Consider the following 14458-nt stretch of genomic DNA (forward strand, 5'->3'; position numbering starts at 1 on the left):
TTTCTAAGAAGCTGCAAGTTACAAAAGCAGAAAGGCGATAGATCTGGGAATCCATATGAAATTATCATTTTACCCAGAAAGTCTCTTTAATTTGCCTGGAAGAAAGAGTTTCAACTCTAAGTTCAAACACTAGTCTTGTCTTCTTCTGCCTGGAAAATTGCATATATATGTTCCTTGTCCCTGAGCGTGTTCTTTCCAGCAGAATGATTTATGGAGTATTTGTTTAAGATTTTTTTAAAAAAAAAAAAAACAAAACTTACTTTGCTAGAACTTTTTTGAGTCACATGACTCTATGTAGGTAGCACTGCTGAAATGCAGATGTCATGCATGGGTTGATGAATATGCAGAACACAAGTCAGATTTGATAGAAGTTGTTATTCCTCCTTGAAGGGAAAGAATGAGAGAAAAAAGCACAGGAGGAATAACACAGTAAAATAAAAACATGAGCTTTCCTTAAAGAGATATGCAGGTGAAGTTGCAGAATTGAGACAAACTGTTCAGTAGTAATATCTACAGTGCTTCTTTGAAATAAGATAATTGGAAATGGTGTCTGCTATTTAAAAGGGACTTATAATTGAAAGTATTTTTTGAAGCTATTCTACAATGATTGCTGCCCAATCATTTTCTCTGTCTGTCTTCCCCATCTCCCACCTTTTTTCAAGAATTTTGTTTTTTCAGCATTGAGTCTTAGATCCATAAGCTAGTGCTGCTGGCAAATAATTGTTGTTTAGCATAAGCTGATGTAACTTGCTTGTTGACCAACAGGACAAAGTTGTTATTGGAGTTGCTTATGATTGCACAGACAAGATGGTATATTGGACAGACATCAGTGGCCCTTCGATCAGCAGGGCTAGCCTGCATGGTGGGGAGCCAACAACCATCATCAAAACAGGTAACGGCAAAAAATTCTTCCTCTTGCTACTCCCTAGGAATGGCATTAGAGACTTGAATTTAGTAATATATACTTCCCAGGTTTTGCCTGAACTTTAGCATCAAAAGTTGGTGTTATTTGGATAAAAATAACCAAAAAGTCTGAATAACATAAAATGGAAATAAAGATCTGTTCCCTATGCAATAGCCCTTCATTGCCTTTCCACTGCTGAGATAGGCAAAAAGTCATTTCTCTTTAAATAAAATAAGTTTAAGGCCAGAAGTGGGAGCAGTATGTCAGTGAGATGTTTCTGTCCTTACTTACAGTTGCAGGATACTGTATCTGTCTAACCATTGAATATCTTGTGAACGTTGCTGGGGACATTTTAATTGAAGGCTGAGGGATTTGAAAAATGAATCAAGCTTCTGTGGTGCTTCTAAAGCATATCTCAAGGCACTAATGGATGCAGGGTTCAGAGCTTCACAGTCAGGGCCGTGTGTCTCAGCTCCTCTCAGAAATGTTTAGAGGATTTCTGTACCCAGTTACAGTCCTAGGCTGTGATTATATTCTTGCTGTGTTTAACAAAGGAAAAAAAACCCTCTTTGGATGCTATGTCACTTCTGGGGAGGAATCTTGAGGTAGGCTTGAGGCCGTTACTGCTCTCTACCTGTGGTGGCATCCTTAGGGCTGCCACTATAGTGGGGCAGCACAGTTAGTACTGTCAGGGCAAATTCACAGGTCATGACATCCCAGATTTTTAAAGTGCACTCAAAACCTCACTTTCCTATGATGAGGATTGGCTGTGCTATGTTTTGCCCATCTTGGCAGCCTTTGTGTAGCCTACCTCTTTTAGACTTGTGTCTTGTCAACCATACTGATCAGAAAGGGTGGTTCAGCATCCTTCCTGAAAAGGTCTCATGTCCCTGGCCATGAGGAATGGAACACATAAGTAGGCTAAGCTCAGACTACTATAGATAGACATTATTCATGCAATGTCATGATGCAATGACTACAAGATGTAAATATGTGAGGAAGGACGGTTATCATTAAAACCTAGGTCATGTGCTGAGGTAGACCCACCATAGTTCAATGTATGTATGATCTGAAAATGGGATGATGGATTGTCGATTTGCTGTTGAATGGATATGGAACACAATCACAACTAAAGCAGACTGAAGAGTTGCATTTATATGTTCACATGGAATATCATCTGTGAGTGTCACTCCTTGATTTTTTTGTTCTCGCAAGCAAGGTAGGTAATCCACTGGCTAGCTGAGATTTGGTTATGTGTAGTCTTTTTCTCTCCTGTTTCTCTGCCTGTTAGCTGCCCGCTCTGCTGAGAAAGGACTGGTGAGCAGGGAGGTTGGAGAGGAGAATCCTTGCTCTCTGTTCCTGGTCTTGGGGATTAAACAGCTGAAAGGTGGTTAGGAGCTGTTTCAGCTGTGACTTTCCATGTCTCCCACTCAAGTTGTAAAATAAAAGTGAGTACAGCCACCTTGCTCAGTTTTTCACCCTTCCAATTGCTCAAGGTTTCAAGAATTGGACTAGAGGGTATTGTGGGGTTAGGGCTTTTACAGTTTATGTCCTGTTCCTGTACTCTTTCCCCCAAGACTCTGCTGCTCACTGCAGTCCATGTTCAATTTAATTAGAAGGGTAACTGTCAGCCCATGCATCTTAGATATTAAAACCTTTTTTAAATGGAAAGGGTTAAAGGGAAGGACAGGTTTGGAGAACAGAGTGAATGTGGGGGCATTAAAAAGACAACAACAAAAGTAGCTGGAGGCACTTTTTGAATACTAGTGTCCTCAGGATCCTAGAACACCTGTGAAGTCAAGATACTGGAGGAGGTTGCCCTTGCTTTGGATCCTTTGCAGCTGTTGTCACAGAAACTTAGGAAATTATTTTAGCAAAATGATCAACAGGTTTTAAAACTTTGCAATAAACTTGCTTTAGTTTTCTTTGGATGTGTTGTGTATCTCTACCTGGAGTTTGTGCTTCAGAATAGCCACTTTGCTGGGACTCCATTCAGGCTCTTAGGGGCAGCAAAAAGATGGGGGTGGCTTGGATCCTACCATTGTCCTGGAAAGGGAAAAGGCAGCGCTTAAGGCCATCCCTAACCATTACAGCAATCATGGAGCTTCATATTTCCGTACAACTTAATGGCTGAGATATTTGTAAGACTTCTTTTTCATCCCAACATATTTAATCTAAAAGTGACTCTAACCTGTGGTGGGCCCATACAAGCATATGCCTATACAACTACAAATTCTGTGGGGAAGTGACTTCCAATTTCTAATATTAAAGTATTTTCTTAGATTCTGCACTTTAGAAAGTGAGGCAAATTACTATTGTTAAAAATTTTATATGGCTATGAGTGTGTGTGTGCACATTAAAAATCCAGCAGTGTATAAAATATTTTACAGGTATTTGTGAAGTCTTTCAACTGAATTTGATTATCCTAGGTAATTCAAGATGCTTCAATGCCACATGGAAACCTCATAATAAAAACATTATATGTGTAAAGGCATCTCATTTCTGCTGTCCTGTTCTTTGCATAGGCAATGAATGCCATTCCTGAAGAGATGTTGAGTGATGTTGCACTTTACTTTCTGTATATTAATTGCCTCTTTAATAAGGAGTCAGAACAAAATAAGGTTGAGTATTCAGTATTTGAATGGATGTCCTCTATGTTGGCCGAAACTGAAACTTTAAAATTTCAGGAAATAGGAATATGCCTCCCTCTCAGAAGACTCATGAGAATTCTTTGTTTTGTTTTGATCTTTGCCTTTTTCCTCCTGTGAGCTGCAGCTGTTTTCTTCAGTTCACATGTATTTTTGTGGAATGCACTCCTTTTTTATTTGCTAAAACTCTTGTGATCCAAGTTGCGTTGCTTTGCAGAAACATGTTATATTGTGGAGCCCTATCCAGTTTCATCTTTCCCTGCAGCTGTGTAGCCTGTGGAGGCTTTTCTGAGCTCTGCAGCTGTGGAGGCAGGTTGGGAAGGAGAGCTTTCCTCTTTGCTGTAGTTGTTTAAGTCATACCAGCCATACATGTCTGTACGAGCCACTCCCCCCCCCGCCCCCGGCCCAGGGACAGAGCCTATGACTTTATCAGGCCTGATGACAATATATCAGGAACACATTTGTGCCTTTGGAGAGACTGGTGGTACATGAAGCCTATATATTCCCTTACCCCTCCATGGGGGTTAGTTTCTTCTGGCTCAATGTCAACCAGACAGGAAAGACACTTATTTTAGACTTCTTTAAATCTCCTGGCATATAGCTGAAGCAAGGAAACTAGTCAGGGAACAGGGGCTCCTGGGAATCAGTGGCAGCAGATCTTTTGCCTGCTACCTTCCTCTTTTTCCTAAAAGAGGCTGGGAGTTCCTCCACCACCATTTGGTCTGTGATTTTCTGATCCCAGAGACTGGCGATTGTCACCACCGTCACCTCAAAATGAGGCCAGGCTCAGCAGCCTCTGCAAGAAACGAAGTAGGAACATTTGAGGGTCTGAGCTAAATGTGAGGTTATTATTTCTTGCAGATGGCAGGTTTGTAGGCACTTGGAGAAATACAAATAGTAATATGAAGTCAGTGTAACTAAGTTAAAATATGACCAAGTGCCCATGGGGGGAGTAAAGAGGTAACTGATTCACATTTACTTTCTCCCCCCCAACCTTCCCCTGTGTATGAGCTGTGAGTCAGAAGCAGTGGGATATATCTTAATTGTTCTTTACTGCCTCTGCATCAATGAATAGACATCCAAAATGTCACATGTCCAGGTTTAGTGTGGTAACTGTAATCCACCTGTGTGAGAGAGCAAAGGCTGTTTAGGCTGTTGTGCAACTATTATTCATAGAAAAGTCACAGTAGCAAATTTTAGACAGCCCTACCCAGTGTTCCGGACCAAATGCCTTTTCTCCAGAAAGGTTGTTTTGTGTCACATGTTTGTGTCACATACTGTTTGTTTAATGCCTATCAGTAAATAAACTTGAGAATTAATAGAAGGCTAGCGGGCCACATTCTGTCATTCTTGGATGTTTATGTGATGTGTGGATCTGCACTTGGAAGGTGTTTTTTTTCAACAGCTGACTGGTATGAAGAGTCACTTCACCTCTTTTTGGTAGTGACCACATACAATTCTTTCTTTTTCTTTTGGAACTTAAATTGGGCTAAAATTGATTTGTACCTGTCTTCAGCTTCACTGCATCCCACGCAGCCTGCCTGCTCTTTTTCAATGGATGTATGAACCTTGACGAGTATAGAGTGGTTTTTCATAGTGACTGAATTAAACCTTGGAGTGCTATATATTTATTCCGCATCCTTCATGTGAGTTAGAAATTACTAATGCTAAAGCAGTAAGGTCATTATCTGCTATTTCCTGTTGCTTTTGGAACAACTAACTGTCCAAGAAAAACTGTGCACATACAGTACTAAAACATGTTCCAAAAAGGATTGCTCTGCAAAAACAAAGAACTGGATTTAAATTCCATCAGTTAGCTAATATCATTATCTCTAGTGCTTTGGAGCTTTATTATCTTTAAGCATTGCATTGGCTAAACTTAGCATAAATCCAGTTTTCAGAGGGGTGCCACATATGCCAATACCAATGAAGGGAAAATATTAAGGATTATAAAATCCATTCTAGATCTTGGCCTGCTAAGGAGAGTAGAATAAGATTCTGATAATCTCTACTGTTTATTTGTCTACTATCAACTCTTTTTCAGTGTCCACCGCCCAAGGAAAGCTTACATGCATGATGAGTTGTTTCCTCATAGAATTTGTCATTCTATGTATTTATGGAAGTTCTGTGCATTTAAATTTCATAAGGCAAAATGCATATTGCTCTTTCAACTGAGATGAAGTAGCTTTTGTTGGACCACAGCCAGAAAACTGAAGAAAATTTATCTCAGTTAAGAGTTATTCTTATAAGGCTGACATTATGTATTGGGAATAAATATAAATGCCTAGGCATGTTTTTCTCTCTTCTGCAGACTTGGGAAGCCCTGAAGGGATAGCTGTAGATCACCTAGGTCGCAATATCTTCTGGACTGACTCTCAACTGGATAGAATAGAAGTGGCTAGGCTGGATGGGCGCCAGCGTCGCATCCTTTTTGACACTGGTCTGGTGAACCCCAGAGCAATTGTTGCGGATCCTATGAGAGGGTATGGATATGTTGTCAAGAGATATGTGCAAAGCCTGATATTTATTTATTTATTTATTTATTTGACTAAGAGTATACTCTGAGTCCATGTTTTTAGGCTGTCTGTAGACAATAATAGAGTGATCTTTTCCTAAAACTAACAAACAGAAATGGAACAATCTACTTGTGTCCTGTGTCTGAGTGGTAGACGAGAAATAAAACTTGTAAAATGCCTGCTAGGTAATACTGTGATATTATGTTGAGAGGTTTGTCAAATTCTTACTTGTACCTTGCTTTCACTACACTGTTTGCAGAATGGCAAGCATCACCCTTACCTAATTTTTCTTTTTTGTTTGCAAGATTACTGGCCTGAAATATTAGAATAAGCAATCTTGTATTTTCATTTCTATCATGACAGTCCTTCTTCCTGTATGGTGTTCCTTCTTTGAAAACTCCCATGGTGTGTCTTCTGTCATCATTTTCACTTCTGTCATTCAGTTGCCTGAGAAGGTCCTATTGGGTTTCTATTTGAAGATGCAGACAACTACATGCTTTAAAAATGGAGCCTGTAAGCTGCCGTCACAGAAATAGCTAAGCAGAGTGTCAGCAGGAAAGCACAGACGTTTTGAAGTTAAGGTTTCAGCCTGCAAAAACAGAAGTATATACATGCTTTTATGTAGTCTCTGATCTGTTGACATTTTTTTCTCTCTGAATATTGGAAGAAATACAAGGAAAACTATATCTACTACAGAGTCCGTGGTAGTACTGCATGTCTATTCGTTAATGTCTGAACTTGCCTGCTATTGTCCTGGTGCAACTTTCTGTAGCATGGCCACTGCTGAGAAGAGAAGTGTCAGTTAAAACACTCAGAAGCACAGAAGCCAAGAGGCTTTATTTTCAGTCTTGAATTGTTGGAAAGCTCTACCAAATGCTTGCTTAATTGATATAATAGATATTTGGAATGCTCTTATGTGAGAAATCATTTATGAACCAAAGTGCCATATTGCTCAGGGAGAGTTTTTTGGAAGATGCATCCTCATTCCAGATGTTTGCAAACAAGGCTTTTTAGTGAGAAAAGAATGCATGTGATCCATGGAAATTTGAGTGATAGAAAATTAAATTAAAAACTAATGGTATTGACTTCTCTAATTCCTTTAACATAAAATAAACTTTTACATAATAGTGGCATAATACTGGTGTCAAAACATCTGTGGATGTACATCAAGTAACAGCATCATAAGGAAAAACAAATGCATTTTATGGTGTGGGAGAGGCACAAGCGTAATCAGATTGAGGAGAGACCTCTGTTCCATGCAGAACCCCACTGATGGAGAACGGCTCTGTGTTCAGGTCAAGCAGCACAAACTTCTGCCTCTTGGTAGATTTTGTCTGTGTGCGCTAAGGAGTAAACAACAAAGGTGCTCGTGTTGAGGGGCCTTGAAAATTCTCAGCCATGGAAAGTGTATCCAGGGAAAAAGAACACCGCTAACAAATGACCGTTAATAATAAAGCATCAGGGAATTAATGGCCCTCTCTGGGGTTCTCCCCTGACCATAAACTACTCTGATTCCATTGTAAGTTGCTTACTTGGTGCACTGAAAAGAAAAATTTAGTTTTGAATGAATCCCACAAATGTATGCCAAATGCTCCTGCTGCTTAGCCTGAGCAGCCGTGATGGGCAGTGAGGAGAACTGTAGATGTACATTTTGAATGGTCCTCAGAACTGTTAAAATAGAGGTCTTTTTGCCTGCCATCTTGCACATAACCTAAATAAGGCAGAGAAAGCATTTCTTGTGTGTGCTTGCTCTTTTTGTTTTTAATGGAAGTGTAACATTTGCTACATCTTTACTATGCTTTTGTTACTTCTTTATCAGAGTGATGTGGTCCTTCTTATTTATTTAAATTGTTTAGGGTGTGTGCCATGTTACCCTGATGTCCTTAGCATTTTCCTTAATTACAGCAGTCCCTTGAGATCAGTCACTCTCTTAATTCTTGCCTTTTTCTTCCTCTTAAGAAACTTGTACTGGACTGACTGGAACAGAGAAGCTCCTAAAATTGAAACCTCATATATGGATGGCACAAACAGAAGAATTCTTGTTAAAGATGATCTTGGGTTACCAAATGGACTGACATTCGATCCTTATTCCTCAATGCTGTGCTGGGTAGATGCAGGTAAGGAGGTGCTAAAATCTTTCTTCATAATAGTAGTAGAATAAGTATGTCCAATCCTGAAATTATGCATAACCAATTAATAATGTTCATAGCTCTTTGGACTGCATTTTAGACTGCATGCCTTTCTTTTTGCTTTAATAATCTCTTAATTTATTTGTTGTTACTACCACTGTAGCATTCACATGAGACTGTGTTCACGCTGAAAGATTTCAATTCTGATCACAATACTTTCTAGGGGTGCAACAGGCTTTAGATTCACACTAGATTTAAAGATCAAGAAATGAAGGCTCTGCCACCAACCCATTGTTAGTTTTGTGTTAGTGTCTTACCAGTAAAAAAAAAAAAAAAAAGAAAAAAGTGTGCTTTTAATTCTCATTTGAACTTTTTTTTTTTTTTTAATCTTGCTATCTTTCTTGCTGTAGACTCTGCCAGAGACCTCCTCCTGTGGAGGTGCTTTTACTCTTCAAGTCACCTTTCAAGTTCTTGATAAATTAAAAAGATCAAGCTCCCTTTTTCACTGTAAGACACTTTCTGCAACCTTCAAATGTATCTCCTTGTGCTATCTTTCTTTACTTTTTCTTTCCTCCTCTCTTGTTCTCACATTTGTCTCTTTTCCTTTTTCCCTAATTTTGAAACCCACTATTTAAGAGAAACCTACAGGTGTTTACATTCACTAGCAGCATTCCCAATGTGTGTAGTAGCTTTATAGCTAGAACTTTTTACACCCTATTTGCATCTACAAGATCAATGTTCTTCCTGCAGTCTTGCCTTCATGGGCCAACCCAGCAAGCATTTCAGGAACATACTCACCAAACTAACTTTGCAAAAATGTCCTCTAGAGAAGATGAAACTGGTTATTGGTGGAAGTATCCCTCCAAAATGGAGGAGACCACCTCTCAGCTTCGACACTAGCCTGAGGATGCTGGTTTCTGTAGCAGGAATTTCAGCTTGTGAGCAATGGCCATGGCTGCACTAGACATCCGTGTTCCTGTAAGTTGGGTGGTGTATTGATTAGCATTAGTACCAAAGTACTTTTCCATCCAATCTTTGGCACACAGAGAGGTGTGGCGTGGGGAGGGCTTTGGTGAAGCAGCATACTGAAAGACTTCCAGGAAGTTTTACTCTGTTCATGTTTGCATGCTTCTGGTTGTCCGTCATCCCTCATGAGAACTCTCTTGCTCTGGTTCGAAGACTTAATTGTTTCACTACACCCAGGTACCAAGCGACTGGAATGCATGAACCCTAATCAGCTTGGTCGACGAAAGATTGTTGAAGGAATTCAGTATCCTTTTAGTGTTACAAGCTATGGGAAGAATTTATACTACACAGACTGGAGAAGGTATGTTATCTGCTAAGAAAGTTATGGAGTGCTTTAATTTGGTTTTCTCCCTGGTAGAAATTGAATTATATACTTCATTTCTCATGTCTGACCTCTCACACATTCCTGGTTTTTTGCTTTCCTGGCAATAGCTGATGCAGGGTGGAGTGTATCTGTAGAGTTGACCTATTCATGTTGCCAGTTAACTGAGTTTTCATTTTCAGCATACTGATTTGTCCGCTAAGAAAATGTTTTTAACACTGAACATTTTTGGGAAAGGAGTGGGAACTAACATGTTTCCCTTATGGCTGTACTTGCTGCATTGTAGAGGGCAGAAATTAGTCACTCATGGCTTTCTATGCCTTATAGTATCTGAATGTTCAACCATAAATAAAAAAAAATTTTTTTACAGTGTTGGTGACACTTTCTTTGTTGCAAAAGATCTAAAACACTGACATATGATCTAGCCTTTAGGGTTTACTATGTTTTCTAGAAAAAAATCCGTTTTTAAATATTTATTTTTCCTTGGCATAAATGGTTATGTGGGCTCTATCTGCAAACTCTTACTCAAATGACTCCATCAATTGCAGCAGGAAGAGCTATGATGTATGTAAAGATTTCCAAGATAGAACCTAACAGCTGTGAAATGCTATTCTAGAATAGGCTTGTATAAATGGGAAACAGTGTGTTACAGGTCTGTCAGTTGACTGGCCTTTTATTTTTAGGAAGAAAATATTGCTTATGACTAGCTGCATTCCTTCAGGCTTCACCTGAGATACAATATTGTCCATAATCATTATCCATAATAGCTGCAATGTCAGCTATACCACAGAAAACATCAGACAGGCGGAATACGGAGAATGTGTCAAAACTACTAACAGATGTGTTCCTGCAGAGGGACATTGCCCTGTGTTGGAAGTACCTTCAAAATTAGTAAAATGGCTCCCTGCTAAATTTCTAAGCTGCCTAGAATTAAGTTTATGACACTTTTCAGTTTTTGAGGAAAGATGAGATCTTGGAGGATTTTGCTTCTGGCATTGCTTCCTAATTGTAAAAAAGAGGCAACTTCAGATTTCTTCTCTTGTTTGTTTTTTTTGTTTTGTTATGTTTTCCCTTGTACTTTCACCTTCATCTCACTTATGTATATTCTTTTCTGCATATGGCAGGGACGCTGTGGTAGCAGTGGATCGCACAATTTCAATAGAAAATGATAATTTCCAGCCTCACAAACGCTCCCGTCTCTATGGAATCACTACAGCCTTTGCTCAGTGCCCAGGAGGTAATCCAGATGATTCTCAAGTTTTTACAGCTGTGGAACACCTTAGTGTATAAACTAACTCAGTAGCAGCTCCCATTGGCAGTCTGCCAACTGATCTAGGTAGTTAGTAAAGAACTGGTTAGTGCTTAGATTTCTGTTTACTAAGAAGTTAAAAACCATTTAAATTTTTTTTACTAAAAGCAGTTGTTGTGGTTGCCATATGAAACCAGAATGGGGAGGGAAGAACGGGCTTGTTCTATCCTTTATGAAAGGACAAGCGTATGATCAAGATGAGGATCTGACATGGCAGAAGCTGCTATGTTGTCATCTTCTAAAATGAATGCTATATTAATGGCTAGGGCCTTATTTTTAAATTTAAACTACAGAAATATCATGGTCTTCCAGATGTCCTTAATGAGATCCAGTGTTTTTTAAAAAGCGAATGTTCAGAAGACAGCAGGTGGTAGGGTCGCTGGGCTGGTCTTTCTGCTCCATTGAATCTTAAGTTTTTCAGATGTGTTATTGAAAAGCCCCTTGTGATGCTTAGAAGAGAGGAAGTTGATACCCTTGAAATAACAATATCACTGTTCAGTTATGTTGATCTTAGCAAATCACAGTTAAGAGAAGAGTTCACTTTTTATTATTATAACGTGGATGGAATTATAGGAGTTGTGGTGTTTTTACTTTAGGCCTAAAAATACCCAAACATAGTTTCTTTTCAAAGTATTCAATATATATAGAAAAAACCATAACATAATTTAATTGAAAGCTTGGTTTAGAGCTTAAAAATGCATATAAATGTCATAATTAAGAAATCAGTTATGTTGTTATTACTAGTTAATTTACAGTTCTATTTTGGTAGGCAGGGTAAAACAACATTGTGTGCTCTGAGTAAATGCTTATGTTTATGGTATGCAGAACCTTGGTATCATTTCTTTCTCATCATATGTCTATTTCAAGTGTTCTGGGACCGATGCCTCTCCCCTCAGATCCACTGCTTCTGAAATTGTATTCTCTTTCATTTTACCCTTCAACATTAACACGCTCCTCTCCACCCACACGATTTTTTTGTTTTCATGGGTCATTCCTCCATGTTTTTGTAATGGGTGGTATCCAGAGATGTTATTCTATAGCATTTTGGACTTTGTCCCCACGTGTTGTGCTTTCTGTATTTCCTCACTTACTGTCTCTTCATTCTAATGTCTGTGACCACTTGGCCAATTTATGAAGGGCACTTCAGGAACAGCCCAGTTTTTTCATGTCGCCTCTCTCTGTCTTGACAACTTGATCTTTCTTTGAGGTGAATATCAGAAGCTGACACAAGGGATATGATGACTCTCATCTTCCCAAAGCATAGTTTTGTTTCACTCTCGATCTCATTATGGCTTGTTTCTTTAGTATAGTCTTGAAATCTGCACTTCTTTTGTATCTATGTGTTTTGGATTTTATTGTGGTTTTCCTTTTGTTTTTCTTTAACATGTTACATCTCTGTTCTTTTCCAGGACACAACTACTGTGCAGTGAATAATGGCGGTTGTACTCACCTCTGCTTGGCTACCCCAGGAGGCCGTTCTTGCCGCTGCCCTGACAACACAGTTGGAGTGGATTGTATAGAAAGAAACTGAGCACTAAAATAAGCTTTAGAGCAGCAGACACCTTTTGAAAATGTGCTGTAAACAATTCACTCCTATCAACACAATCAGGTCCTAAAGATAAGTGCTCCATGCTGCTGACAGCAAGCCACAATGCGCATATGCAGACGCACACACACACACACACACACACAGAGGCAATGACTGTTTTGTAGCAGTTAGGCAAGGCAGAGCTCCCCATATGGGGTCCAACTGCATCTTGTTCCTTGTAATATTATCTCCTTGCTTTTAAAGGTAAATGTAGAGGCTTTAGTTGCACCTGTGCTGGGCTAGGAAGAAGTGTCTCTTGGCAAAACTGAAGTAACAAATACCAAACTGAGTAAAGAGGATGGCATGACTCAGGTCCTGAGACTGGGTTGTACCTTGGAGCATGCAGCAGTTATCTGCAGAGTGGCATGCTTAGCCCGCGATATATGCAGCTAGGCCATACCTTTAACTGAGAAGCAACCAGGAGGTCCCAAGGATGGTAGATGTGGGTGAGAACAACCAGTAATATCACAAATTTAATTCCTAACTGTATTCCTTTCCACTACCAGTCCTTCCACTTGCAAAACTTGAATTTCAACTTTTGACTCTTGTATTGTGGAAATACTTTATTCATGTGCTGTGAGGGTAGTTCTTGCCGCCCTGGCTCATGTGATCCTTTCCCACAGCATGTGATTTTTTTATAGATAATCAGCACTGCATAGTGGATGTATTTGAAGTTTTTGTGGGATTTTAAGAGATTTATTTTTCTTCTGTCTGAGGTGGATTCCTGGGTAGTTTCCTAAAATCCACTAAACGAACTTTAGCTATAGATATGAATTGCTGATAGTTCATCAAAGAATGGATGTTGATTCATTTGGAGGTGTTTGTTTGGTTTTAAGGAGACACACAGTCACCTCTGTTTCCTGAGAGCTTTTAAAATAATGTTTCTGTGTTTGATTCTGTAAGCCTGAAAGTGGTCTTTGAATCCTATCCTAGCCATCTTTCTTCTTTAGCAAACCATGCCGTGCCTTTTCTTAGACCACAAGAAACCATGGCAGTTGAAAATCTGATTTCCAGAAACGTCACCTGTGTCTTGGTGCTTAAAAGAAACAAGATGGTGATGCCCTATTTGTGTGCCAGTGTTCAGTGTCCACGCAAAAAGGCGTGCTGAAAATCAAAGCAGAAAGTTTGGAATGGGGAGGGAAAATCAAAATGCATATTCTTATATGAAATTAGCAGTACAAACCTAGGAATGAAGTTTGGCTTCCGCACTGTGTGTTGGGAAGGAAGCTTATCCGCAAGCCAACCTGCAGCTGCAGAACAAAACAGGGCTTGTGAGCCTTCTGCCAGAACACATTTCACAATGTCGTGATCAGAGCAGTAAGCTAACATCCCCATTTCCTCACTCCCTCTTCAGACACTATAGTAACAGTTTTAAACAGAGCCAATTCTGAGTCTGTGTGACATTTTCCTCTTTAATTATATATTTATCATAAAATAACAAACAATATAAACATTTTAAAGATTTTTTTTAATAACTTTTTATAACTTTTAATTCATTTTATTCATACACTTAATCAGGTATGTCTTACTGTAAATATCAAAAATGTGTTGAAATGAAGGTGCTTGATAACTCTTTCTCCAGAATTATTCACTTATCTGGTGAAATATTAAAGTTTACACTCTGTACAGGTATCTACAGTACAGTCAATAAAATTTTTTGGTTTTTATTTTCTATAAAAAAAAAATTCATGCGTGCAGAACGAAGTGGCACATGGTGTCTCAAATCTCTCTTCCTGTTGACTCCTGGGTTTTCACTAACTGTCGTATCTAGTGATGGTATTTCTCTTCTAAGATGCAACACTGTACGGGAAGAACTGCTGTTGGAGCTTTCGTATTTTGAAACCAGTAGGACAATTTCATTCAAAACAAATAGGTGAGAGTGCTTGAGAGTGCTTGCGTCCTCTGTTTTGACACAGGCTTTTCACTGGTTGTTAACTCTTGTCTAACTTTGTCAGGTAAGCATAGTTCAGTTATACTTCAGACTTCTACATTGGTGGAAATACAGGGCAAGGACTC

General features: G+C 39.1%; 1 protein-coding gene across 1 annotated transcript in view; it reads left to right on the forward strand.

Annotated features, from left to right (window-relative positions):
- Positions 1-14109, forward strand: part of NID1 (nidogen 1) — a 48256-nt gene extending 34147 nt beyond the window's left edge. Inside the window, exons 15-20 of the mRNA XM_074580065.1 lie at positions 766-892; positions 5864-6035; positions 8028-8185; positions 9401-9524; positions 10670-10782; positions 12264-14109. Of these exons, the coding sequence (XP_074436166.1) occupies positions 766-892; positions 5864-6035; positions 8028-8185; positions 9401-9524; positions 10670-10782; positions 12264-12385 (816 nt within the window). The 3' untranslated portion in view covers positions 12386-14109. The remainder of the gene's footprint in view (positions 1-765; positions 893-5863; positions 6036-8027; positions 8186-9400; positions 9525-10669; positions 10783-12263) is intronic.
- Positions 14110-14458: the final 349 nt, after the last annotated feature.

This window comes from Larus michahellis, chromosome 3, assembly GCF_964199755.1.
Source record: "Larus michahellis chromosome 3, bLarMic1.1, whole genome shotgun sequence".
Taxonomy (NCBI): Eukaryota; Metazoa; Chordata; class Aves; order Charadriiformes; family Laridae; genus Larus; species Larus michahellis.